Genomic DNA, 26,611 nt, shown 5'->3' with positions numbered 1-26,611 from the left:
ATGGCCTCCAGTTGCGCCAGGAGAGATTCAGGCTGGACATTAGGAAATACTATTTTTCCAAAGGACTGGTTGGGTGTTGGAATGGGCTGCCCAGGGAGATGGTGAAGTCAACGACCCTGAAGGTGTTCAAGGAATGTTTGGACGTTGTGTTGAGGGACGTGGTTTATTGAGAACTGCTGGTGATGGGTGGATGGTTGAACTGAATGATCTTGTAGGTCTTTCCTACCTTAGTGATTCTAGGGTTCTGTGATTCCACTTGAAGCATGGAGTGCTTCAGTAAGTTTCTGGTTGAACTTTATGCTAGTTCAAACTAGCATTAGAATTTTTGTTCTTTAAAAAAAAACAAAAAAACAACTAATAAAAAAAAAGATATTTTTTTCCAGTTAATGAAGTAATTAACAGTGATTGATGACACATGTACTTAGCTATTTTCTGTTGGTAGACCAGATGGGTTAGGCACAGCCAGTGACCGGTAATTTGGATTCCTTGTCAGAAGGAACAAGAAGTTCAGATGTGGGCTGTAACAGCTGAAGTAGAGCAATAAAGATCGATGTAAAAAGTTGTGTTTTGCTCATTGTCAGCAGCTGAGAAAACTAAGCTGGAGTGCAAATGTGGATGGAAAACTGTAGGTATTCAGTTGTTTCCCAACACTGGGTACTTAAAGGTGCTGGCATCTTGTTTAGGCTGTATAGTGTGCGTATGTTTATGCAAGCAGGTGGAGAAACTGTGCATTTCGGACTTGGAAAGCTGCTCTGTTAAGTCTATAGTGGCTGGGTCCACTTGCTTTGGTCAGCAGGGCAGAGAGCTCGCAGCGCTGCTCACGTGTTATAATGTGATTTTAGTGCAGCCACACGGTGGTGAGTTTTGAAACGCTGCTGAAACTTGAACAAATGAGGGTAATGTTAATGTTGAAGGACTGTGTTCAGATCACAGGTGTTGATAGGAAGCTAGTGCTCGTTGTGTGGTGCTTCAGTTGTTGTCTGTTGGTCAGAAAACCTGCCTGGCACTGGGAATGTTGGTTAGAAGTTTGATTAAGGCTAATATTCACTTTTTTTTTTTAATCACTTCTCAATCAAGTATTTCTGTCTTCTTGTGCTTTTGAATTATTGTAGCTATTGAACTGTGTGCAGGGTGCTCGACAAAGGAGTGGAGAAATAAGACAAATGTTGTCCTTAATATGATGGTATTAATCTACCTTCCGTTAAGCGCTGCATAGAGCTGTCTGATATAAACTCTTTCAAGTGCAGGAATAGTAGGATGGAGGAGAGAAATGGAATGAGGGAAGAGAACAGGGCTTCATAAATGGCCGAGACGGAGTAGATTTTTATAGGTAGCTGCCCAATTTGTACCAACTCCTCCAAGGCTTCAGTGGCAGCTGGAGCAGGCTCTCGAGGCAGACTTTTATCCTTTCTCCCTCCCACGCGGATCCATCTGTGAGACTGCTTGTTCTTGCTGCTCTTGCTGAGAAACTGGATCGAGCTCAGAAGCATCCTGCTCTTTCAGACCCTCTGCCAGAGCCTTGCTAGTCAGGGAAGGTTCTGTAGTCCTGCAAATTTACATATTCCCAGGTTTTACACACAGTCAGTTGTATTTCTCAAACTGTTGCTCTTCTGTGACCTGTGTTGGCTAAAAGGGAGGTGGGGGAAGAATCCAAGCCATTGCCCGCTTTAGCTTGGAGCTCCCACAGGCTGAACATGAGGTGATATTTGCAGACCTGCTAGGACTCCTGAAGATGATACATTCACAGACTTGGGTTACGTGTCAGAGAATTTAGACCCGCTTTGTGATATACTTGATTATAGAATATCCCAAGTTGGAAGGCACCCACAAGGGTCATCCAATCCATTCCTGGTCCCTGCCCTGACAGCTGCTCCATGCCCACCACCCTCTGGGGCACAGCCTTCTCCTCACCCCCACCACACTCCATGCCATTCCAGTTTCTTGGGGGAGTGTTGTGGTGTCTCGTGGAAGGCCTAAGGCTTTCCTTTTTAGGGTATGGAGGAGGCACCTTCAGCTTTCAAAGGAGGTGTAATTTTGGATCGAAGTGGTGGTCTGCACATGTCAGAAGGTGTTGCCATGAAGGATTTTGTATGGAACACTCAAAAAAGAATATCCTTCCAAGGTACCCCAGGTGTAAAAGTTAGCAAGGAAGGCGTGTTTAACTTGCAGGCTTCTGCAAGGGCCAACCTTTATTAGTGGCAGGTACAAGCTAATTTAACTTTGAAATGGGTGAAGAATCACACTCACTTCTGCTGCAATATCGGTATCTCCTGTGTTTTCATTGTGGTCTTGTACTTTGGCTTTTGGAGTTAAATGATGGACGTTTATTTTTTAATTATTTTTGAGAAGTTTTATTAGAAATAATGTAATTACGTACATACGTTTGCTGCCCTTGAATAGCTATGGATTGGTTCAGTGAGGTCACAGTTAGTTAAGTCTTTCTTCCTTGCCACTGCTGTTCATTTCCTTTTGCACTGGATGGTGATTTCGGTGCATGTGTGGCTCTGTTTGCATTGCAAGGCCTTGCTTGACAAGCCACTGTCTGAAAATAACAGCAGGACTGCTCCAAAAGCAACTACCAGAAACTGTCTAGCCATGAATTATAGCCTTCCTTGAAGAAACTGCGTAAATACGAGGTAGGTATCAGTTGCTCTTGTAGTCTTAATGTACATATACTATAATTTAACACTTAGAGCAAATATAGTTAGATACTGAATCCCTTTCTTAACAAAACCTGTCACGAAGTTAAAATGCGTAGTGCACGCATGTAAGTAATAAATCCTCACAGCGTGCACTTGAATGTGGAAGTTGAAGGGAGAGGCGGAAACACAATATTTGTTCTACTCTTGGCTGTCATGTGAGAATAGCACTTGTAGGGGCTGGCATTGAAATGTCAACACTTGCTAAACAAACGTAGTGTTTTTATTCCTTGAAGTAGTGGGTAATGCTCCGTGTTTCTTAGCTGGTTAGTGCATTCAGATGGCTGTGTTGGGCTTTTGATCTTAAGGGTACGTACTTCTTGTCTTGCTGGTATAGAAGTATAGAGACAAGAAGCTGAGTGAAGATGTGATGCACCACTATCCGGTTTGGTGACTGGTAGGTGCCGTTTGTACCTTTGGTGAGAAGCTATTACTAACAGCTGCATTAGCTTAGATTTTTCATTTAAATGGGTGTAATGGAGGAACTGGGAAACCGTGGCAGCAAACTGATGCTCTACTTTGAGTTTCTATTACTGTCATGGTATGCTGACACGTGTGTGTCAACCAAGCATTGAGCGGATGCCGCATCTTACAGCATGAAAGCTATTCCCCCTGCAGGACATGTTTAGACAGAAAAACAGTCTTCAAAGAATTAAAACCCATTGAGAGGGTACCTCATGTTGTTTGAGGCTTCCAAATATGTTTTCAGTGACAGTTCTGTTCTGGGTATTGTTGGAACTATAAGAAATAAATGCTTCTGGAACTGGACAATGCTTCTGAATCCTGGTCTCTTGGGAGCAGCTTCAGTGAAGCTGTCTTCTGCTGGAGAAGAGTTGAAGTGGTGTTGTCAAAGCGTTGCATGAGTCCTGGGAACTACCACCTCTATTTTTGTCATCTTGCAAAGCGATGGCTCTGGAGGCACAGTCCCTGGAGGGAAGAGTCAGCCCAGGAGACTGTTTCACACTGCCTCTGCTGTAAATAGATGTAGTAAATCATTATTATTATTATTGTTCCAAACCACTATATGCCTCCTCTCTCTTCCTTGTCCCCCCTCCTTCCTTCATATAAAGATCCTATATTGGCAATCTTTGATAAACAACCCCTGGACAGTAAAGGCAGCACGTCTTTGTTCAAGGGGCTCATCAAATCCAGAAGCCTTTAGGAAGCACATGTATGCTGCAGCAGTGGATCGTTTGCAGGCTGTGTGTTATGAACAGGAACCCAAGCTGTGGTTGTTGTCATCTCAAGCTGAGCATGTGGGATTGAGCTTAAAGAGCAAGAATTGTAAAACCTTGGTAGATTTTGAAGGAAATTTTGTTTTCTGCCTCATATCACACATATAAACAACGTTGAATTAATACTTTTTGGAAGAAGGTGTTTCCATGGCTTTTGGAGGCCAAGCCTCCAAGGTGACTGAGTGCTGCTGCAGGCTAAAGAAGCATGAGCAGGCAGAAGGCTTTCACCTTGTATTCCTTCTGGTGTTACCTTTTCTGAGATAACTTGCTTGTCCTCTTAAAGGCAGAGCTCTTTGGACCCAGATAAGAACTTCAGAGCAGAATGGGCTGTGTAGTATTCATAGAATCATAGAATCACAAGGTTGGAAAGGACCTACAAGACCATCCAGTCCAACCATCCTCCCATTACCGTAGCTACAGCAAACCACTAAACCATCTCTCGTAGCTCCTCATCCAGATGCCTCTCGAACACTGCCAGGGATGGCGACTCCACCACCTCCCTGGGCAGCCATCCCAGTGCCTGACCACTCTCTGAGAGAAAAAGTTCCTTCTTATGGCCAACCTAAACCTCTTCTGGTACAAAAGGATGGTGCGTATGACTTGCACCGTGTTTAGATGCCTTGAGTCAGCAGACAGATTTTGTTTAACTATAATTTTCAAGTGATCTTGTCAGCTCACTGCAGTGTTGCCGTCTGAGGTTGCTGATGGGATGTGTCTGACGGGGGCTGCAGATGAAACGAGGTCACTGGGATATGGGTATCCTGCAGCAAAAGGACTTAGTTGGCTTAAAACAATCCTGGTACTTAACCCTCAGGCCAAGATTTTGATCTTGGCTGAAATGCCATAGTGATTTAAACTCTGAAGAGTAGAGCTTTGCATGTACAACTCTATCGTAATCTTAATTATTGGTTTCTGCACATCTGCAGGTTTGACTAACATGGGTGTATCTGAGATGGGCTGAGAAGGGGAAGGTGAATATCTGTACCAGACTGTTAAACAATTCTGTGTATACAGCCAAATGCCTTCTCTCTTGGCTGTCTCATACGTGTTATTATTCCAGTGTATAGGTGGTTTGTTGGGAAGTGTGATGAATTGAGGCCTGCTGGTGAATTTGCTCTTGCTTTCTTTCTAGATATTAGAAGTAGCTGAATCCTCATGAAAGTGCTTTGTGCAGGTGCCTTCTTGACATGCATAATGGAAGGCCTGCCCGCTATGCTGCTGAGCACTAAGTGTGCTGTGCAATGTGCTTGTTGGTATGAGATGAGTATGATAAGAAATGAAATTAACATCGGTGCCTTTCATCTAGGGAAGCTGTGTCACAAGTGATGCTGGTTTGTTGAGCCACCAAAACAACTTGGAAGCGAAGGGCTCAAGCAGCTGCAGCCCCACAGTGACATACCATATGGGGACTGCAGATACAGAAGTACCTTATCAGTTGATGACATGAAGGTGACAGCACAGGCAGGCATCAGCAGCCACCTTCTGAACTGAGGGGTGTGACAAAGGTGCAGCTGAAGCAACACCAGCCTTTGCTGGCTCTGCTGGAGCAGCCCTGCTGCTTTTGGAGCCTGTGCTGCAGGAGTAGGGGCTGCAGGTGCCTGTCTGGCCATAACAGTGAGTTGTGAAGCTGCCAAGGATCATGCTGCTGTAAACAAATACCCACTCATCCTCAGGTAGGCCGCCAAAGCAGCTCTTCCAGGTCTTGACCCAGTCCTTCCTGTGCCCGTGGAGCTTGGGCGAGAGGGCCTGTGAGCAGTGTGGGCTGAATTCCTCCTTAGAGGAGGAACCTTAGAATGGTTTGGAAGGCGCATTGAAGGTCATCCAGATCCAACCCCTTCTATGTAGGCAGGGACACCTCCCACTAGATCAGGTTGCTCAAAGCCCCATCCAGCCTGGCTTTGAACGGCTCCAGGTGGCCAAGGTGGTGGTGTCCCTTGTCTTGGAAGGCAGTGGCATAGAAACAAAACAAGCCCTGTGTTTATCTATCTATCTATCTATCTAGTAGGCAACATTTTGCTTCTCCAGTTTTGAGAAGTGCTTTTGTAAGTTGGTGGCAAAATGACAGGTTTACAGAAGAACTGTCACAGGTTGGTTCCTGAAAATGACTCTTGGCTGATGTAGGAACCTCTTATTGGACTGCGTTGAGATCAGCCCAACTGGTAACTGAAAACAAGAAGCTAGTGGTGCGATAAGTCATGAAATGGCTGCTGTGCCTGTCCTGGGGAGGTCTGTTGTGCTTGCAATGTAGTCTCTCCTGTATGAGAGATGTTGGAATTCTTCTTTAAAGGCAGTAACAGATGTGTAGGTGAACTACATTTGAGTGTGGTTCTTCTGTTGTCTTTGCTCTCCCCAGGCACTAGCGGCCCCAAACATGCGGAGGTTTAATGTTGTGGATTTCTTTCATGCGTGACTGAGCTTAGATAGACCTTTGGGGGAAAAACTGGGTATGGGTAAACCAGAGGTGCTGCTGGATGGATTTGCTGCTACTGCGTCAGTCACGTTGCTTCAGAAAAAGGAATTAAAAAGAAAATCTTCTCATTTTTTTCCCTGCTGTGTTATTCGTTTTGCATCACGTAAATGGGCAGATAGGGATTACAGAACGGTAGGGGATCTCCAGAGATCACCTAGCCCAACTCCCTTACCAAAGCAGGCTCCCTACATCAGGCTGCACAGGTAGGTGTCTTGAATATCTCCAGAGGAGGAACCACAAGCCCTCTGGTCCAGTGCTCTATCACTCTGATGGTGGAGAAGTCCTTGTTTGCGTTAGTACGGAATTTGTGTTCCAGAATCTGCTAGCTCTGTTCTGAATTCTGATCTGCAGCAGAGACTGCTTGTGCCACAACATTACCTGCTATTTTTATTGGAAATGAATGATATTAATATTTACTAATGTCCGAGCTGACCTGAGTCTTCAACAGGATGTGCAAATTAATGGAACTGGAAGATCTTGAACACTTGAGATGGCAGAGACCTGTAGGGATTAGAAATGACGCTTAAGTAATTTTCTCTTAATTTAATGTGTAATGTAAGAGAGCATTCCAGGTCTCTGAAAATGCAAGGTAGGCAGGGGAGCTTGGAGAGCTGCAATGCTGAAAAAACTTGTGGTGGAGTGAAACAGACAGTGAAAGGTTTGGGGCTTTTTTTGTTTTGTTGTTCTGAAAAAGCATGTGCTTTGCTTTGTTCTGCAAACCGTGCAAGGACCATCATAAAGCAGAGCCCAAGGTAAGCGGCTGCGGTGGTATTTAAGCCTCAGACCTGGTGTTGCTGCCCTACTGAAAAGGAACGGCAGTATCCAATGGCAGGAGGGGGAGAGTAAGGTTGAGCATGGTAAGAGCTCTTCCAAGAATAAATGGGACTGTTTGGAATGCAATGGCAGAGATAAATTGTGGGCAGATGCTCATTGTGCAAGCAGCAGTAGTAGTTAATATCATAATTGTCCTCCGCCCAGGGAATATTGCTGCCTTTGCTGAAGGCTACCACACCCTCAGATCTGCTGCTGGAGCAGCTTGGGGTGAGTGCTGCCTGCTTTGCTTTCAGCAGCATCAGCTGGATTAATGGAGATGGGCTAGCTGGTTTGTGCCAGCCTGGCTTGCTGTGTGAAGGGGCTTACAGAGTGCTAGGTATAAACCGCTCCTGCTAGCGAAGCTCTGAGGGCAGCAATGTCCGACTCCTCTGGACAGCTGTCTTCTAACACTGTGTCCTCGGGGTCTATAAGTTTTCTGCTGAGAGCCTGAGTGCTGATGATGCTTTCAGTGCGAAGGAGGGAAATAATCTGTGCTTGTCTAATGCTTCGCGTAAAGGAGGCATCTCATTCTGTCTGTTTCAGTAGCTCTGATAGCATGTATCAGTGGCCTGCTTGGATTGTTTGTGGGGTGTGTAGGGGTAGGTTAGGTGAGCTGACTTGGCTCTCTTCTTTCTCTAACATGCAGCTTAAAAATAACGGAGAGCAGTGGATTTTGCCTTGGCAGTATGATGTTGCTTCTCAGTAAACTGCTGGAAGCTTGCACAGAGTGGGTGTGAGATGGATTGTGTGGGCTTTTTTCCTTCCTGCTCCAAGACCACTTCTTGGCACCAAGAAGTTTTTTTTTTTCTGTAGACTTCTTTGGGGAACAGATGCGCGAAGTACAGTTACCACTCATACATATGGCTTGTAAAATATGGAAGCTGTTGGACCGAAGTGGCTTCATCTGGCATTGTTGAAGGATCAGAATGAACATGCAAGTTTAGGTTTTTTAAGGCTTGAATGTGTAGCTGAAGAGTTTTTAGGTTTGTTTTTACAAGGTTAAATGTTTGCTTTTTCATGGTCATTTCAGCTTACACCCATAGCTGTGAAAGTTATTCTTAATGCAACTCTCGGTGCCTAAAATGGCTTAATCTCCTGATGGAGGGGGGGAAAAAAGAAAGTTTAATGCATAATTAAAATAGTTGTAATTCTTAGTTCTCTAATGCAGACTTCTTTTTATTACAGGTTCCCAGTTTGAAAGCGGTTAGAAGATACTCTGCCACCATATTGGATTACTTTGTGCGCAACTCAGCATGTCACTGTGCCCTGGATTTTATAAGGTGGCCATAATTTAAACCCCACTTTCAGTTTCTATGTATCGGTGAAGCATTGGAGCTCTTTAGAGCTACTGTTACTTGTGTGGAAACTGATCCGTCTCAAATCCCTTCTCCAAAGGACTTGACGTTACCAGCAATGAGCTCCCAAAGCCATCCAGGTAAGGACAAAACCCCTTTGAATTTAGGAATGAGAGCCAGATATCACCAGTCTTGGCCAAAAACGTGCTGTATTTGAACTGCATAATAGTTTATGTGGAACAAGAAGGCTTTGTGTTGTGTGAACAGGCTTTTTGCTGCTTTGTCAGAGTAATAATCCAGCCTCTCCTTCTTTCTTCGTGAGTGGGATTGTGCAAAGATGGAAAGCTGCATTGCTCTTATCAGCTGGGAGGAATTTCTGCCTGTTGTAGGTTTCTGATTGTTGTGTTTTGTGCAACTGAATGCACTGAAAGGTCTGGCTCTTTGCTGAGATGCTAACCTGAACAACTGCACTGATAAGTCTTAATGTTACATGCTATTCCTATAGGGAGAGGTCACAGTTCTGCTGGTGTTAGTGGATGTTTAAGCAAGAAATCTCTTTTGAATTTAAAGTACTTTTCAGTATGAAAGCAGAGTTTTGCAGGATCAAGACTTCATTAATCCACCTCAGTGCTGGCTGTGGGATTATCCCTAATGTGTTTTGTAACTTAGGACACAATTCATGATTACAGAGTTGTGCATTTCTGTCTGTCAGGAGGCTCTGTAGATAGATGCTCCATTACTTGCTTTGAGCCTAAAGTCTTGTCTAATGTTTGTATTTAGCCAGTGTCAGGTAAGCTTGTGTTAGGCTTTTAGGTTTGTGAGCTTGGAAGGAGAGTTTTTATTTGGGTTTCAACATGTCTGCTGATTGTTTCAATTCATGGTTAGGAATAGTGACCACAGACAGGTAATCCAGCAATGGCGAGGCACATGGAACTGCTTGTTTGATTATGTTTTTGCCAGGTTACTTTTGTGACTTCCATTTAACCGGTTTGGGGTTAACAGCCAAATAAGACTGAAGTTAAGTCAACATCTTAGATTTAAGGAACCGTGTTTGTAGGGGAAGGATTTCATACGTGCTTCAGGATGATTAATAGCAGTCCATTAGTGGCTTCTGAGGCTGGGAGCAAGAAATGTTGCAGCAGACAGGGATGCTGGAGGTTAGAAGCAGCATGGCTGAAAATCTGAACCTTGCATAATATCTGTTTTATAATGCTGTAATGTAGCAGCCTGTTAGATTTTCAGACATCTCTCTGGTGTTACGGGGAGCTGGGAAATTAAATATGTATGAGTAGTGTTCTGCATGTAGGTATTCAGCTTTGATACAGTTTTTGCAACACAGTGCTTTTCTAGAGGTCTGTTTTTCAAGTGTTTGGATGGTTCTTATTGGAACAGGTTGCCCAAGGAGGCTGTGGATGCCCCATCCCTGCAGGCATTTAAGGCCAGGCTGGATGTGGCTCTGGGCAGCCTGGTCTGGTGGTTGGTGACCCTGCACATAGCAGGGGGTTGGAACTGGATGAGCATTGGGGTCTTTTTCAACCCAGGCCATTCCATGATTCTGTGATTCCGTATGAGACACTGAGGAGCTAATGGCCTTCTCCATTATCCTGCACAGTAGTTGGAAAGCTTGAGTTTAAGTCTTTTGCAACAGACGTGTTTACGAGTGATTCTTGCTGGAATAGCTTGTTGCCTCAAACCCAGGTAAGCAGCAGCTCAGCTGGGTGGTTCTGGATACGTATGCATTCTTCTGAGCTACAGTTCCTAAACTTCTTGGCCCACTGTCACAGAGAAGCTTGGAGTGAGGTATGCGTTGGCTCAGCGAGAGCTGAAGCTGTGAATCCTCAGTGTATGGGAGGAAATTTCACATTGGCAGTAGCCCTTGAAGTGAATGACTCTTGTCATCAGCCTTTTTGCTGGAGATCGCTTAATTTTTGCACGTTTTTTACTCTTAAATAAAATTAAATAAAAGCAAAGGAAGTGATCTGACAGTATTTTTACAGTATGGTGTTTTAGATGTTGGCTTTGTATGACTGTATCTCCAAGCGCTGGGTTGGTGTGGTGATGGCTCTTTACCCCTGGCTCACACCATGGTGTTCTCACTGCTTGTTTCTCTTTGAGAGTCAGTTTTATAACACTTGGTAGAAACAGTTTCCAAGCCTGGCCAAAGGTGACATCTGGACCTTTCATGTCAGTTGTGATAGCTATTTTGATTGTACAGCTACATGTAATTATTACTAATGATGTGTGTTGTTTAAGGGAATGCTCTGCTTTAACTCAAGAGCCTATTACATTTTGCTTCAGTGGATATGAGCTTTCTTCTCTAATCTTCTCCAAACCTATCACAGATGGGATTTTGTAGGAGCAGCACCATAACATTGTTGCAGTGCAGCTGAATGAATAGCTGTGTACTGAAGGCTTCTCACTGAACGAGGTAAAGAAATACGGACAATTAGGTAGAAAATGACTTTTTTTTTCTCCCTATCGTTGCCATTTCTTTTGTTATGTTTTGAAGTAACTTTGCTAAAGGAATAAGAATCTGTGGAGAAGGAATGGTGTCTCCACGAGGCAAGTGAATCCTCAAGGATTCATCATCATTCAACTTCAGTGGATGTTCCAAGCTGTGTTGAGCCCTGAGCTGTAGGGTAAAGACCATGACCTTTTATTTCTGACTTCTGGCCCCTGAGGCTCTCTGCAGTTTCCTTACTTGAGCTCTGGGTTGGGATAATCGGCTCCTAGGCACTTAAAGGAGCAGGGGGAGCAGCAGTCTGCTGCTGGGGTCCCTCTTGCCACAAGCAGCGTCTGCTCCCAATGAACCACCATCCAGCTCCCTGCAGGTACTGGTAAGCTCTGTGGTTGCCTGGGCAGGAATGTGAATCATTTTGGGTGGATCTGCTGGGCAGGGGGAGGGGACAGGGCTGCCAGTTGAAGGGAGGCAAGAGGAGGAAGCTATATGGAGCTCATGGCAATGGAGCGCAAAGGCATGGTGTGCCCTTTGGCAGAGGAGCTGCTGCTTCTTTGAGTGCTCGAACAAAGCTGAAAAAAGAATGCTGAAATTGTGCTATAAGTGATGAAGATGCTGCGAAGTCTAATTAAGAAAATTAGTCAAATTAAGATAACGTTTCGGATTATGACAAAGCTTGGGGTGCAGGGACAAGCATGTTTCGTTTCACTTCTTAACTTGCTACGTCGACCACAATTTAGGCTTACCTTATATAACCTTTAGTGCTGATAACACCTGTGCGCAACCAAGTCAGCCCTGGCAAAGAGTGGATGTAAACTTCATTTTACTTTCCTCCCCATGACCTGAAGTGATTTCTGGCTGTCACCTTCTGCCTCCTTCACCTGATTTTCAATGGCTTTCAGTGGTTTCGCTGTAATTTCATTCTTTAATCAGTAAAGATTGTTCTACCGATACCGGTTATACATAGAGAGATCAGTTTAAAGAAACCTAAAGGCTTAAAGTTAATCACTCAACTGATTTGTATTTGTTTAAAGTTCACTCTGCTTTGTAAAGACTGGAAATCTCCATGCTCAGTGAAGCGGTTTGTTTATGAAATGTTATCTTACAGGAATTAGTCTGAATGCAAATGCTCTATTCCTTCTTCAGAGCTGCTCTCGCGGAGATGCAAATGTTATTTACATCTTGAAGTGCTGAATGTTTGGTAATTAGGAATATTGAGATTGAAGAATGAGTTGCCTGGCTAATATGGAGAAATCTGCAGCGCGATCATTAAAACTGAGAGGAGATACCAGACAAAGCAGAAGAGCTCCATGATCACAGAACACAAGGAAAATGAGTTAGCAAGTCATGTGCTGTGATTTTGCTAGGCTGAGAAGTACTTTTGTGTGGCATTTTATCTGCCAAGTGTAAGAAGTCACTCTCCTTTCGCATTCCATGGCTTAATGAGGCATGGAAAGCCATTTCATGCACTACACATAAGAGCTTTCCCTGTTAGTCTTTCAAACATTTTGCACCCATAAAATAAATATTTTATGCATTCTCTTTTTAAAGATTAAGAAGTTTCTGTGGAGATGCATTTCAAACTGGCTTTAAATGACACTGACCTACTTTCTGGCAGTAATCAGTCTGCTTCTGTAAGTTATCTGGGGACAAGAGCGTTCTTTCAATAAACATAAAGAGCATACCAGTAAATTCCTGTCCTCCTTGGGCATGGCTGATTCTTGGTGGCTGTTGTCTGGAAGTTGATTTGGATATGGCTTATCTATACTTGCCCCTACTTGTCTGGTGGTGCTTCAGTTTGCTACAGCTGAGTTGTTTTAGATTGGGCATCTGGGCTTCTGTTTACAAGTAGAACACAGGTGAGTATGGGCAGAACCTCTTTATCTGACATCTTTTCTGTTCGTGAAAAAACAGGGATTTCTAGTATGCCCACTTTCCCTGCTGCTGAGTGTGTGAAGCTGGTTGGATGGAAGCCTTCAGCTGGTGGGCAGGCCCAGCAGAGGAGCAGGAGCACAGCAGCAAGAGCATGCACTGCTTGTCTTGAAGCTATTGCCCTGAGGAACTCCTCCCAGGCATGGAGGGGACCTCGAGACTGGTTGGGAAATGAACTCAGCAGCAAGATCTGCCAGTAGGGAATACTCACTGCTGCTTCTGTTCCACGTGGGATAAAACAAGCTGCGTGGTAGCGTGGTCACGAGGTTGATAAGTAGCGGAAACACTGAGAACCTTGTTTTGAAGACATCCCCGCTTCAGACTTGGAACTGACTTTGTTCCCCCTGCGTTTGTTGGAGAGCTTTTTGGTCAGTCTTGGTCAAAGCTGGCATCTTGAATCCTCTTCTTGTTTTTGTACTTTTGTCAGCTTTTTCTTCTCTAAATGCGTTATTGAGAAAGCGTGTGCTAAGGGAATCTTTCTGTTGCTTGGGTTAAGTGCTCTAGGTTGCTTTTCAGAAGGGGCTAATTGCAGTGGCTATGCAGTGGATATAGGAAAGGCTTTGGCAGCTATCTTAAACTACAACATATGGGGAAGTTGCTTTGAGGACTGTGTGTTATTTTGACAGTGAGTGGAGGTAGGAGGTGTTCTGCAGAATCTCCTGTTACAGTAAAGTTGTCAGCTCTGGAAGAAAATTTGAAAGGCATACCAGTGGAAGATTAGACTTCTCATTATGCAGAAGAAATGGCTGCTTCATGATGGGTCTCTCTGGGTTTGGTTTTTGCAAGACCAGGGTTGGTCTTTGCAAGACCAGGACTGTGTTTACTTTTCTTTCTTCGACGTGTGACTGAATGCAATATTCCACCTGTGTTCATATTCTTATGGATGTGTAAGCTGAGCACGTCCTGGGTTTCCTCTAACAGGAACAGTATCATTGTGAGGACAATGCGAGTTAAGACTGCTACCATGGAACCTGTGAAGTTTTCACTTTCTGGAGCATCAAATAGCAGAGACTTTCTCTATAAGGTTTTTATTGTATCCTCAAAAGAGAGAAATTGTTCTGTGCTTCAACTTGAGGTTCAAGTTGAAGTTCCTTCTAGGTCAGTGTCCCTGCTAAGTACGTTCCTCTTGCTTCTATTTTTTCTTTAAATGCAGTTCTTGCACTTTAAAGCAGGCTTTTGAAGAATTCTAAAGTAGTTTTTTTAGCCTGTGATGTATCCTGCAGTATAAAGATGAGAAGCAGGTACTTATGGTGAGAGGGAGATAACCGGATTATTTTGATGAGATGTGGGATAGGAAAAGGGTAGGAAAAAAGGTTGCACTTTTGAAGTTAGATGATAATGTTTAAGATAGTCCTCAGGCCCTTGTATCTTACTGGGAAAGTAAAAAGAACTTTTTCCATATTCTTACTGTATTTTTGGTATTCACCTCTGGTCAACTTCAGTTTGACCTGTATCTTCTCATGTATGCTTCCCCCAAGTTAAATCCCTTACTAGACTGTAAGGAGTGTATTCTCACTATTTATTCTAAATGATTCGGCTTGCCTTCTTAAGTGCCAGGCTCTTGCATTGATGAGGCTTGTTTGCTTTGCTGTGGTCAGATCAGTTAGGACAGTGCTGGTCTCAAAGTATTGCTTCAGTCATTCCTCTGGCTGATTCAAGAGCAGAGATGAAATATCCACTTACACTCAGATAGTTGTCAACCAAACATGGCATTTCTCCTTCTTCTTCTGCTGGGGAAATTGGGTGCTCCACCTACAGTGCTCTTACTTGCTTTAAAATGCACTGGAAGGCAAATGTTGCTGTTTATGAGCCTCATATCACAGCCACGGCCTCTGACTTGTCACCCATGCTTCTGCATCTCACAACGATAATCCATGCATGAGGACAGTAATTGGGAATGTTAGCTAATTAATGCAATCAGGCGGATAAGTTTGGCTGTTAAGCCTGTTTTTATGGACTACTGTTAAGCTGTTTCTGTGCCCCAGGGAGGTGCTGAAGTGCAGGAGGGAGCAGAGGCCAGCATTGCCTTTGAGAAGGGGTGCCTGCTTCTCAGCTATTGTCCCTGGAGCAGCTAAGCTTGGACGTGCTACTGCTGACACTTGCTTTTTGGATGTTACCAGTGTGGGGTTCATTGCCCTGTGGTGAACGTGGCATCAGTAGTCCTCCTGATGACCCAGCAGCACTGGCCTTGATAGAGAACCTGCAGACAAGGCTGAAGCTTTCTTGCGTTTGCATCTGGCCTGTTCACCTTTGTGACAGCCACATCAGAACAGTCCTGTGAGCCTGAATTCTGGGGTCCCTGTGCGTTCTACAAGAGTGAGCATGCAGGGTTGGTGCCTCCGGGGGCATCAATTCACTCTGCTGAATGAGGAGTGGATCTGGATGTACGAGCAAGTTGGATTTTGCCAGTGCCACCTACTCCTTCTCTAGGCACTTCTAAGCATGGGCAAGATGCAGTTGTTTGCAGTGGAGAGAATTTGTGGAAAATCTGGCAGTGCTGCAGCTGCACTCTGTGGTAGGGCTGGGAGCGGGATGTTGGAGGAATGACAGATGAATTCAAAGAAATCATTTAAAAAAGAAGGAAAAAAAATCAATCCTGACCCTTTCACTATTCAAGAATCTATGTACTCATTCTGTTTGTAGCTGTTCTGTTGCCAAACCACATAAATAGCTTTACAGGGAAAATTGTAATAGGAGTGAGGTGTAGCCAATGAGCTTTGACCCGCTAGCCTTGGCTTCAGGTACCCATCTTGTCCCAAAAGGCTGCTGCTGGAGAAATGTAACCCCATTGGGTTTTGAGCTAACGGGGTCCAGGGGCTGTGGGGCTCATTGCCTCTCTGGGCACTTCACTCACTGAATTGTGTATGTGGATTGCTTGTTGTTTTAAGATTTTTGAAGGCGTTGCTGCCCATGAACTACTGTGTAATGACTCTTGGCTCTCAGGTTTCACTTTCTGGTCGATAGACCAGGATCAATGCGGTTATTTGTGGATGTAGTCGCTGTGACATCCAGCTAGCCAGCTTGGGTGCTGCCCAGCCTGCCATGGCAGCTGCCACGCTCTGTTGCCTTACATGCTGAGCGAATAGGACTGTGGATTTATTACTATTAAACTACTCTAAAGTTGGTTCCATTATTTTGATCAATTGAAAATTCTTTGAGCAGGGAAACCTTACAGCTCAGTAATGTTAAAATGCACTTAAGCTAGAAAAGCATAAAGATGATCCATTCAGATGGACTTTTATTCTGTTTCAGTGTTTAAAACTTGTGCTTTCTAGTTTAACAGACTAGTTTCTCTTCTGTAACTGTAACCTTAGTTTTACAGTGGATATAAAAAGAAGCACGTTCCTGTTGTATTAAATGCCTGAGCTGCTCTTGTGGAGAGAGATAAAAGCCTGAGGTAGACCAAGCTGATATTCCTTCTCTTTGCTGGTCAGAAAACAACCAGTAGAAGAGTAGAAAGCCTGGCACATACAGACCTGGCTCTTGTAGTCCATCCAAGTCTTCACTCTTTGACTTGTCACTTCGGGAGCAAGTGCAAAGCACTTTATTCTGAGCAAGATGTCCTTGATCTCGTGCAGCCTTTGCTGGGAGAAGGCATGCAGTCCTTACAGCTTAACAAACAGAGGAGGAGGGCTTAAGAAATCTGTTCCCTGCTGACAGCAAGGATCTGATTAGCATTAGATGCTTTTTCTTTCCAGCAGGTGGAAGGCCTGTTCTGCAGGCTGGTCGCTCCTGACAGGTTTATGGTGAAGGCTTCTTGGCAGGTAGGGGTGATGCTCCCTGAGTCTGCCTTCAGGATTCTGACTTATTTTTTTCCTTTAAAACCTGTCTTTGTGCAGTAGCTGTTTCAAATGGATCATTGGACTCTGTTAGCAGCCAGAGTCGCAGCAGGTAGGACCAGCTGCTGCCTTGCAGGGTCGGTGTGCTTTAATAATTGTTACCCGGAATGTATTTGAGATGTGATCTGAACAAACATAGAATCAGTTCGTATTGCTGAAGGATCAAACCCACTTTTGTTTTACATGACATGAGCATGCACAACGTTTCCCTCTGGTCAGTGGGTTCTGTCTGAAATTCGAGCTGCCAAGTCCTGATTTCTCTCAGTGTTTGTCACGCAAGACCTCAGCCTGTTTTGTAAGCAGTTCACCAATTCACTTTCTAACTGGGTGCTTAAAGAGAGTTCCTCCTCCTCCTGCACTGATTAATTTTTGGCACAGAGCACCAAGTAACTCTTGCGTCAATAAGTCGTCACAACCTTTGCTTGTCTCTGTCAGCGTAAATACAGTTGGACTCTAATGTGCCTGAAAGTAGGCCAGAGGTTGCTAACACTGCAGCTGCAGAGTGGTCAGGTCCAGAAGTGCTGTGGGATGTATGTTCCTGCTGGGAGAGCATTACTGCTGCATGTCAGGTTACAAGCCGGGACCCTCCCCCCTCTCTGCTCTTCTTTTTTCTTTGGTTCCTAAAGTTGTAGTTTATATTAAATATATAGAATGAAAACTGTCTTACCAAGTTAGTTACCAGCAAAACGTGTGCGCGCTGTTTGCTTTTGTCAGGGCGAATGTGGATGCTGCTACGCAGAAGAATGGGATGTTTTGGGGATAATTGCTCAAAGTAATTGGGTAACAGTTACTTAATCTTTAGAGGGTTCTAGCAATCACATGAGATAAACTTTCTGCAAGGCCATTTGCTTGAACGGCTCTCAGTGTGCACATCAGGTGCTGAGCGCTTGGGAATGGATGGGAGGAAACCTGGTGAATAACTTTGCAGCTCTTAAAGGCAAGGCAGAGCTTCGTCTTCAGGAATTGTCAAGACTGGGTTTGTTTATTAGCTGGGAGCACGAAGATTGGAATTTTACTGCAAGGATAACAACATATTTCAAGTACTCCAGACAATGCTATTGTATTCTTGCTTTGTTTATCTGCTTGTTTTAAGTACAACCGAATGGTAGAACTACTAGTGCTCCTTTTCAAGCTGCTTTTCTATTGGAAACAGCAATACAAAGCCTTCCCCCCCCCTCTGAGTGAGGTATTTTGCAGTCTTTCTGGAAGCTTCCTCCTCCTGCTGGGATTGCTTACCGATGGCTTGAAGCCGCCTTGCCTAGTAGGTTTGGCACCCAGGAGACCAATGTATTTGTGTACTCAGATGACACAAATGGCAGAGAAACATCAAGAATGTTCTTCAAGTTTGATGTGTTTATTTCTTTTTTCCCTTCATTCTCTTAATCCGTATCTAAATGAAAACAAAACCTGCTGGTGGAAGGAGGGGGGTGGAGGGGAACCCTTAGAAATGCCACTTGTGCACCAAAGCTGTAGATGTTATGTCACCAATCTGGAGGAACCGGCTGCTAGCAAGCAGTTTGCTATTGAACTTCCTGAGAAGTTGTCTCTGTCCTTTTAAAATAACAAGCTCTTGATCCTGATGCATATGTCAGCGTGCTGCAGGCATGCATCAGCCTGAAAGAGCAGGCCTCAGTGTGAGCCCTGTTTGTGAATACTTGCAGTGATAGTCTGTGCTTGATGAGAAAGCTGTCCACTTAGAGCTCACTTTCCTTGAGAGAAAGGAGAGCGTGGCTCTTTCTCAGCCCAAAGCAGCAGCTTGTCCTTACCTGTATTGATGTGTACTTACCATTTCCTTGTTATACAGTCAGCTGGGTGTTGGTTTTGCTTCTCTGCCATTCTCCTAGTGAGCCTGAATTGGAGGATTTTGGCAGAAAGTGGCTACTCAGGAGTGTATGATGCTGTTAGACAGCAGCAAGGCTGTTCTGAGTTGGCTCAGGAATGGAGGGTTATGTGTATTCATGTGTGCATATATTTTTGTGTGTGTATCTATCTTAACTCTACTGTGGTTGCTAAATCTTTAACTTGCCAAGGATTTGTGTGCGTATGTGGAGTGTGGGGTCTTATTTTTGGTTAAAATACCAGCTTCAGATTGGACATCAGGAGCAATTTCTTGTTATAAAGTGTGGTGCTGCAGTTGCACAGCTGCCCAGGGAGTGTTGGGGTCACCATCCCTGGAGGTGTTCCTTAACCGTGGATATATGGCACTGAGGGATGTGGGCAGTGGGCATGGTGGGATGGGGTTGGACTTGGGGATCTGAGAAGTCTTTTCCAACTGGAATGATTGTGTGATTCTCAGTAGGTGCAGATCGGCTCCTGTTAGCCAGCATGCTTTTTGCTGTGGTCTGGCTGCTTTGTCCCTGCCCAAGCTCCTCCATTCGGGACTGCTGAGGTCTGTTCCTTAGGGCTGTGTTTGGCTCTGGGCTGTGCCTGTCAGTGTGACAAGGAAGGCATGGCAGCCTGATGCTTGACCTGGCTCATCAAGCATCTGCTCACCTTCCCTGTTTCAGGTGTCTGGCATGCCTGGAAGTGAGAGCTGAGCATCAGCATGGTATTATGGGCATGGTAGGTGATGCTGGGCTCTCTTCATAATGAAGAGAGCACAGACTTCCTAGCTGCTGAGTAAAGCTGTGTGTGCTTTCTAGGTGTTCTTTGCCTTTTTTTTTTCTTTCCCTTGGAAACTGATCACGGAAGAGCTGGAGCTGAATATGAGACTTAGTTGGGTAGGGAGATGGGGCAGATGTTTCCCTCCCTGAAGAAGACTGCTTGCTCTAGGAGCTTTTTGCATCACCTTTGGAATAGGGAATGTGCCTAAAGCTGGTTATCATGTCCTCAGTTTTCTCTCTGGCTTCATTCATGCCTAAATTCCCAAGAGATGATGTCTTACACGTTGCTGCTCTCTCAAGTGGCTGCTGCAGCACCAGCTGCACTGGTGCTCGTTCTTGAAGCACTGATACCTCCTGCGATGGCATCCCCACATGTGGAGAGTGTAGCAGGATGCTTCTAGCAGCATTTTAGTGGATCTTTGGTTTTAGCCAGCCGGATGTCATCTAGATAGGTGTCAGCCTTGACAAGACAGGTTGGATAAGCAAGTTGAAACTGGATACGTTCACAGCGCAGCCACTGCATACCAGCTGGCTAGCAGGGAGCTGGCTCTATGTGTCGATGCCAAAGCTAGAGTGGCTGCTTTCATTTGCAGGCAGTCCCCATCCGCCTTGCTGTCCCGTGAGCCTCCACTACCCTTCAGCATCCAGGAGCAGGTGAACCAGAGGAACGTGGCCGTGGTGCTTCACCGTGAGCACCGACTGCCCAAAGGCTGCAGATCTGTTCTGAAAGTGCATGTTTTTATGCAGCAGGAAGTTACACGTGTCATAGATGGGGATGCATGTGCATAGGAGGCTGTAGCAAGGAAAAGGGGAGGATGCAGTTGTGCTGAAAGATAACTTGCTGTGCTAGAAGCTTTCTTCTCTTACAAGGAGCAAATGGAATGTGAGCCTGTTTCTTTTGAATAGTACAGTCTGTTTTTCAAACATCTTAAAGTGGAAGTACTTCACACGCACAAAAGAAGGCATTTGTAGTGTTTATAAACCCTTGTCTGCAAGGTTGTAACTGGCTTTTATTTTGAAGGAGGTGTAATGCTCAGTATTTACTTTTTCACTATGTTCCTCCGTGCATTTTCATCGTGTCTACTGGCGCTGACTGCTTTTGTCACACTTGTTAGTTGTTGTTAGCATCCCGGTCAGTTAATATTGTTTCTATATTGGTAAATTTTAAGTGATTTATCAGCTCACATAGCCTTTATTTATCGCTCTGCCACTTCCGAGATATTAATTCTGCTGAGTAACTGGGTGGAAGATAGCCTTGTGTTCAGGGATGCTGCATGGAAGAGTACCCATCCTGCCTGGGGTGTTTCTGCCAGATGGAAGCTAGCAGCCTGCTGGACTTGCTCAGGGACGGCCCTGCTGCCAGCTGCTTCTCCTCCCTTACTAAGAGAATGACTGACGTGGTTCTCCTGCCTCACCCAGCTCATCATTCCAATGTGTTCAGGGGTACGAGAGCTGCGAGGCCGTAAAGCAGGCAGCCCTGCTAGTGAGAGCCTGCTGTGTGCATCAGTGCTGGTCTCCGTGTTTTGCTTTCAGCTTAATCCTTTTTTTAGATGCTGAGAAAACAAACTGTCATGCGGGTTCTTTTCTTTCCTGGTCCTGGACTCATGAAATGCCACTGCAGACCTCTTTCCAGGATAACAAACCCCTGAACCATCTAATTATGGATCAGTCTCTCATTCCAAGCATCGCATGCTCAGGAGGCTTTTCTGATACGGATTTTTTCATAGCGCTGACCTTTGCAGAGTGCCCTTGGCTGTGCCAGCAGAGAGCAGAGCACGCTGGCAGCTTCAAGATGTTTTGTCTGGCATTTGAGCGGTACTGAAAACTTACTGCTGGTGGGAACAGATGAGAGGGCAGAAAATGCAGCGTGTGCGCCGAGGCTTCGTGTGTCTGACGGTGAACGGTGGCGGCACCACGTTCTCCTCTGCTAGGAGCTGACATGAAGGGGGAAAGGCTGAGCACAGACTGGACAGTAGTCCTGAAGCAGCATTGCTTGATGAGCCTTTCATTAATTGCACCGCTGCACTGCCCTGTAGATGAGCACGCAGCTCTGTGCAGACTGTCACAACTCCCCCCAGGTAGAGCGATGGGAGGAAAACACCCACAGCTCCAGGAGACAATAGCTGAGCAGAGGGAGCTGGGGTGATGTGTGTGAAGGATGTGTGATTTGTGATGCTGGAGGCTTACAGGCAAAAATAGCATCATTTATAATAGTAAAAGCAAAGACTCGTGCGCTACGCCTTTGCATTCTGCCAGTCCGTAATGAATGGAGGAGTAGTTTGCTTACAGATGACAAGGAGGAATGAATAAGCACTTAAAATCTCAGCGCTGAAGAAACACAGTTTTTCTTCTGGCCTCTGAGAAAGCCACAGCCACGCAGCCCCTTTCCCCACTTCAAATCAGAACACCGTGAAGAAGACAGCTTTCATCTCATGCATCCCTCGCTCTCCCTATGGAGCTCTCTGCTCCAATCTCAGCTTGCTGGGGCTCTTGGTACAGAGACAGCCACATGCTGAGTTTTGTGGGGAGGATCCCTTAGCTGACAGCTTTCCCTTTCTCAGCTCAGGAGGTGCTTAAGGAAGGATCTGCTGCTTTGAGCTCCTTCCCCAGCTGGAAGCATTGGACTTCAGGTGCTGCACTCTGAGTTTGTGTGTGTCAGTGGGGGCTTCCCTGGAGGAGGTGTGCTGTGGGTTCATCCCCCTGCACTGTGAAGCTGGCTCTCAGGTGGCTACCCTCGTGCAGTGCAATGACATCCCCTCAAGAGTGTTGAGCACAGCAGCAAAAGCTGCATCCATTCTGGGCTTTGCAGTCAGAAATGGCTGGCACGGATGCAGCTCTCCTGACTGGCACAATGTGGTGAGAACTGGTTGATCCTTCTGGGCTTTTTTTTTTGTAGTCCCAATGAGATGTTTTTACCCCAATTATGGATGTTGCCTGACTGCTGAGCAGGCAGGCTGACCTTGGGCTACACAGCCGACCGCCGTAATTGCTTCTATCTGTAGTAAAGCTATTGCAGCTCAGTTGTTTCAGGCATGCAGTTTGACCCTGATGTCGAATTTGCTTGTCTTGTTGTGAAATTAATCCTGTTAATTACTTGCTTGGTGCTTAATGATGGACCTGTTAAAACACGGCCAGAAGTGTTTCCTTCACCTGCAGAATAGCCTTCTTCCTGCTATGTTTCCCAGTGCCAGCAGCAGGTACCTGTAGTACCTAAGGGATAAACTCCTTAACAGCTGCACTCTTAAGGAACATATTTGTGTTTTCCTGCCATGACTAATATTTCCAGCATTCCTGGTGGCATCTGCACACCACATAATGTAAACACGCTCAGATGATTTGTGCAAGAATAAGATGAGGGAAAAAGCCAATTACTTGACCTTTGAAAACTGGAAAAGATTAGGTTGGTATCTGTGAATGCTTTTATGATTTTCATATTTGGCTCTGACTTAAATGGCACAGACCTCCTACTCTGAGAGGTCCCATCAGCAGGGAGACCTGGCAGACGTGTCCCAGCTGGAGGGACCTGAACAGGTTGCCCAGGGAGGTTGTGGTTGCCCTCCCCTTGAAGGTGTTCAGGGTTGGGCTGTGAGCAGCCTGGTCCAGAGGGAGGTGTGCCTGCCTATAGCAGAGGGATTGGAACTCGATGATCCTAAAGGTCCTTCCCAAACCAAACCATTCTATGCTTCTATAACTGTGGGGCTGGGGAATAAAATCACGTTTGGGTGCATGATTTGGAAGCGTTGGAGGTGGTAGTGTACATAACCCTAACTCTGTAATTCCCTTATCATGTCCTGTGTCTGAAATGCTGTACTCTAGAATGCAAGTGTTTTGTTGCATCTTTCGGTGCTGGCAAAGGAAGCACACGCAGGCGCATTCTGGGAGGAAATCTCATCTCTTCTGATGCAGCACACTGTCATGAAGTAAGGCTGAAACATCCCTGGCATGTGAAAATCACCTGCATTCAGCTGAATCAGCTGCAGAACAGCTGCTGCATGGCTGCCTGGATTGATGCAGAGGGAGGATGTGCTGTTGACTCAGGAGGTTTACCATGTGCCTAAGGTCAGCAAATACGTGTCTGATTTTAAAGGTTGCATATTTACTGTATGCCCTTAAGACCATGAATCACCATGACAGCAGAAATTACTTACAAGCACCAGTTAGGGGAAAAAATACCCTGCATGCATATGTGTTAGATAACCATGTACTCATAGTATATCTACCTCTAAAGCTTTACAGACCAGAAATAAGAGAAGGAGGTGATGCACATGGTGCAGAGTTGATTTTCGGTAGGTGATAGTAAACACGGTGGGGCAAAGTGGAGTTCATTTGCATCATTAAACTTGTGAAATAGTTATGTAAGCAAATTACCTGGGTGTAAACTTGTGTGTTCCTCACGGCTTATTCATATAAACGTTCATCTGCGAGGGCTGCGTTACATGCAGATTATCCTTTCTGAACCGAGTTGTGAAATGGGGATCTTTTCTATATGGATTTAAACACCCGTCCCTCCTCCCCAGGTCAGCCTTACTTTTGACTTTGGAAACTTCTCTTTGCCTTCTGTTTTAAAACATGGCTCTGTGTGTGTGTGTGTGTGTGTGTGTGTGTGTGCCGTCGCTGACATTTTTGTGAGCAAGAATGTAAACACCAAATCCACACACAAGACTTGCAGAAGAACTCGGCTAATCTAGTGCATCATCTGTTTGTTATGTAATCTGATATAATGGCAGCAAAATAGAAACCAGATGTCAAGGCAGAGCAATTACAGTTTTTCATCTGCCGGTATTACAGTCAATGTACTCGGTATGCTTTCCCCCCTGAATGTGGAGGTTTATTTGTTGGGGGACCAGGAAAGTGCTGCAGGGGACTTGAGAGCTCCTTGTGTGATTCTTGCTTAAAGACTTTGTTATTCTGCACTGATGTTCCTTCATGTAATTAAGGTCTGTGTGCTGCTCCAGCTCTGCTGGCTGGGGTATTTCTAACTTGAAACAAGCTGGGTGGAACTGCGCAGTTCAAGGACACCACCTTTGTGTCCAGCTGTGTAGGTTGTATGGTCAAGTTGCAGTCTTGCTCTAAATTTAGCATTCAAAATGAAGCTGCTTTATTTATCTTGGCTGATTAAGCTTTGTGAGAAAATCCTGCCCAAACAGGTTTGGTGCCGACCTTGCCATGGATTCTTGAGCTGAGGAGACATCTAGGAGGAAAGCAGATGGAAGCTGCGGTTAGCACGTTGTCTCAGATTCACCGTGTGACCAGCGGGATGAAAGGGAAAACAGATCATCATTGATCCTTGCTCTTGGGGAAATGGATTCTTCCCCCTGTGGCTTATCTGGGAGGTTCATCTCTGCTGTCTTGCATTAAATAAGGCGATCCCTTGGCATCTATCTTCAAATGCATCTTCGCAAGTTGAGGCATATGTAAGATCTCACAGAGCGCGAGCTGAATTGAATTCATCTGTTTTCCCCTCTTGTTTTTTAACCTCCTTGTTGCTGTTGTTGCTGGAGATTTATTCTCTTCCCTGCCCCATTGCTCTGCCTGGTTAAGCTCTGGGGCCAACAGCCCTGCTGTGCTGCTGGAGTTGGTGCATGAGGAGGTTGGAGGTGGAGGCTGGAAGTGCAGCTCTTGTGTGTGCATTGGCTGTTGGGGCTGCTTTCTGCAGGCTGGGATTGGCGCTGCTGATTTACGGTTGCTCTTGGTGCTCTGTTCCACCGACAGCTGTGGAGTTTGTTATGGATGAAGCTTTCATGTCCCTGCGAATAAAAAGCTTTTCATTCTGCATTGACAGCATTTTACTGGGTGGCTGCTGCTTAGTGTACCTTCAGTGCAAGCGGGCCTTTATTTTCTGTCTCTCTGTAATGAATAATAAGTCAGAAATCTTTCATGAGGCTTCTATCTTCATTTATCTGTGTTCCACAGATAACTTTAAAAGACTCTTAAATCAGTTGCTTGTTCCAGCCGAGGGAAGTGCTGGCAGTGAATTAAAGATCCTTCCTTCTTTTAAACAGCAAGTTTCTTCTTTTTAAACGCAGCATTTCAGAAGGATATGAGATCAATGTGAACTCTTACTGCCAGTCTCTACAAATAGCATCCAATCCTAACCACTTCTCTCAAGGACAAGATGGAAAGTGGGCAGGAGCACCTGGAAAGGAGTTCATTACATACGATTATTGCTGAAGTCTCTGCTAATACCGAGTAACGACTTCTGCTGTTTCCAGTATGGTGGGGTGTAAGCTCATGTGCAGAGAAGTTCTTAATGCTTGTGAATGAGCTGCCCTTAGGAACAAAAGAGCGGAGCCTTCCAGTCCTGCAAAACCAGATGCAAGATGGGCTCTGTTTCTGGGCAGGAGGCTGGCTCTCTGCGTGTTACTGGGTGGTGGCAAATGATCTTTGGAAGGTGGGACTGCTACCATGTGAAGCAGCAATCAGTGAGCCTTGGTGATGAATGGTGCCTGGCTGAGGAGTGAGGGGCAGAGGAGCTGTGATGTCTCTTCACTTCAGTTCACTGCACAGACATGCACATTGGAGCTTCATCCTGTTGAACCTGTACTGAGTGTATCACATATACGGAGCCTGGTACTACGGGCACAAGACTGGACACCTCTCCTGCCTCATCCGTGCCAATGGCTTTTCTTGCTCTGCACTGCCCCTCATGTTACTGAAATCAGGCACTGCAAGAGCGACCTTAAGACCATAGAAACGTGTCGTGACCGTGCTGGCCTGAGAGTGCTGAGAGAGACAATTGACCTTTCTTCTTTCCAACATAAGTTAGCGGGGATTTACAAGGAGGGAAGAAAGAAAACAAGTCAATCCAGTGACTGCTGGCCTTGACTTTCTGTGCTGCGGCTCTGTCCGGTTGGTTGTGACCACGCTCTGTGACCTTCCTTCTCAGCCAAGGGAACCTGGCTGTCCCCAGAAAGCACTCTGCTCCAAACCACCAGCAATAGGCAGTCACGTGCAGCCAGGAGCTCGTACTATAAAAGCAGCACTTCTGTGCATAGCGACCTTCAGGATGGCTGCAAACGTTCGCCGTGTTATTTTTAACCTGTCTGGGTAAATTTCCAATACAAACGCGAGTGCCAATCTGATGTGTAACGCTTTCCCAAATCCTTATCTTCTGCTTTCTAGTGCAGTGACACATCAGATGGAACAGCCAGTTTCAGGGCCGGGTACAGCTCAGCTTTTATGTCTGCAGAACCAGAGGGAATTAAAGACTTCAGTCCTTTTTTATCATTACATAGAATTTTTTTTAAGAGGTTTCTCTAAAGGCTTG

The 26,611-nt window shown here is 45.3% G+C and overlaps 1 protein-coding gene across 7 annotated transcripts in view; it reads left to right on the top strand.

Moving 5' to 3' along the window:
- HDAC4 (histone deacetylase 4) overlaps positions 1–26,611 on the top strand; it is a 194,254-nt gene that overhangs the window by 11,861 nt on the left and 155,782 nt on the right. For 4 of the 7 annotated variants that reach the window (XM_072341108.1, XM_072341106.1, XM_072341102.1 and 1 more), the window contains exon 1: positions 8,496–8,652. In XM_072341108.1, coding sequence (XP_072197209.1) covers positions 8,631–8,652 — 22 coding nt within the window. In that variant the 5' untranslated portion in view covers positions 8,496–8,630. Of the gene's footprint in view, positions 1–8,402; positions 8,653–26,611 lie in introns of those variants that run through there. The other 3 variants (XM_072341105.1, XM_072341103.1, XM_072341104.1) reach the window with 1 other exon arrangement.

The sequence above is a fragment of the Excalfactoria chinensis genome, chromosome 7, assembly GCF_039878825.1.
Source record: "Excalfactoria chinensis isolate bCotChi1 chromosome 7, bCotChi1.hap2, whole genome shotgun sequence".
Taxonomy (NCBI): Eukaryota; Metazoa; Chordata; class Aves; order Galliformes; family Phasianidae; genus Excalfactoria; species Excalfactoria chinensis.
Note: the sequence above shows the minus strand (reverse complement) of the source record. Positions and strands in the feature narration are given on the sequence as shown.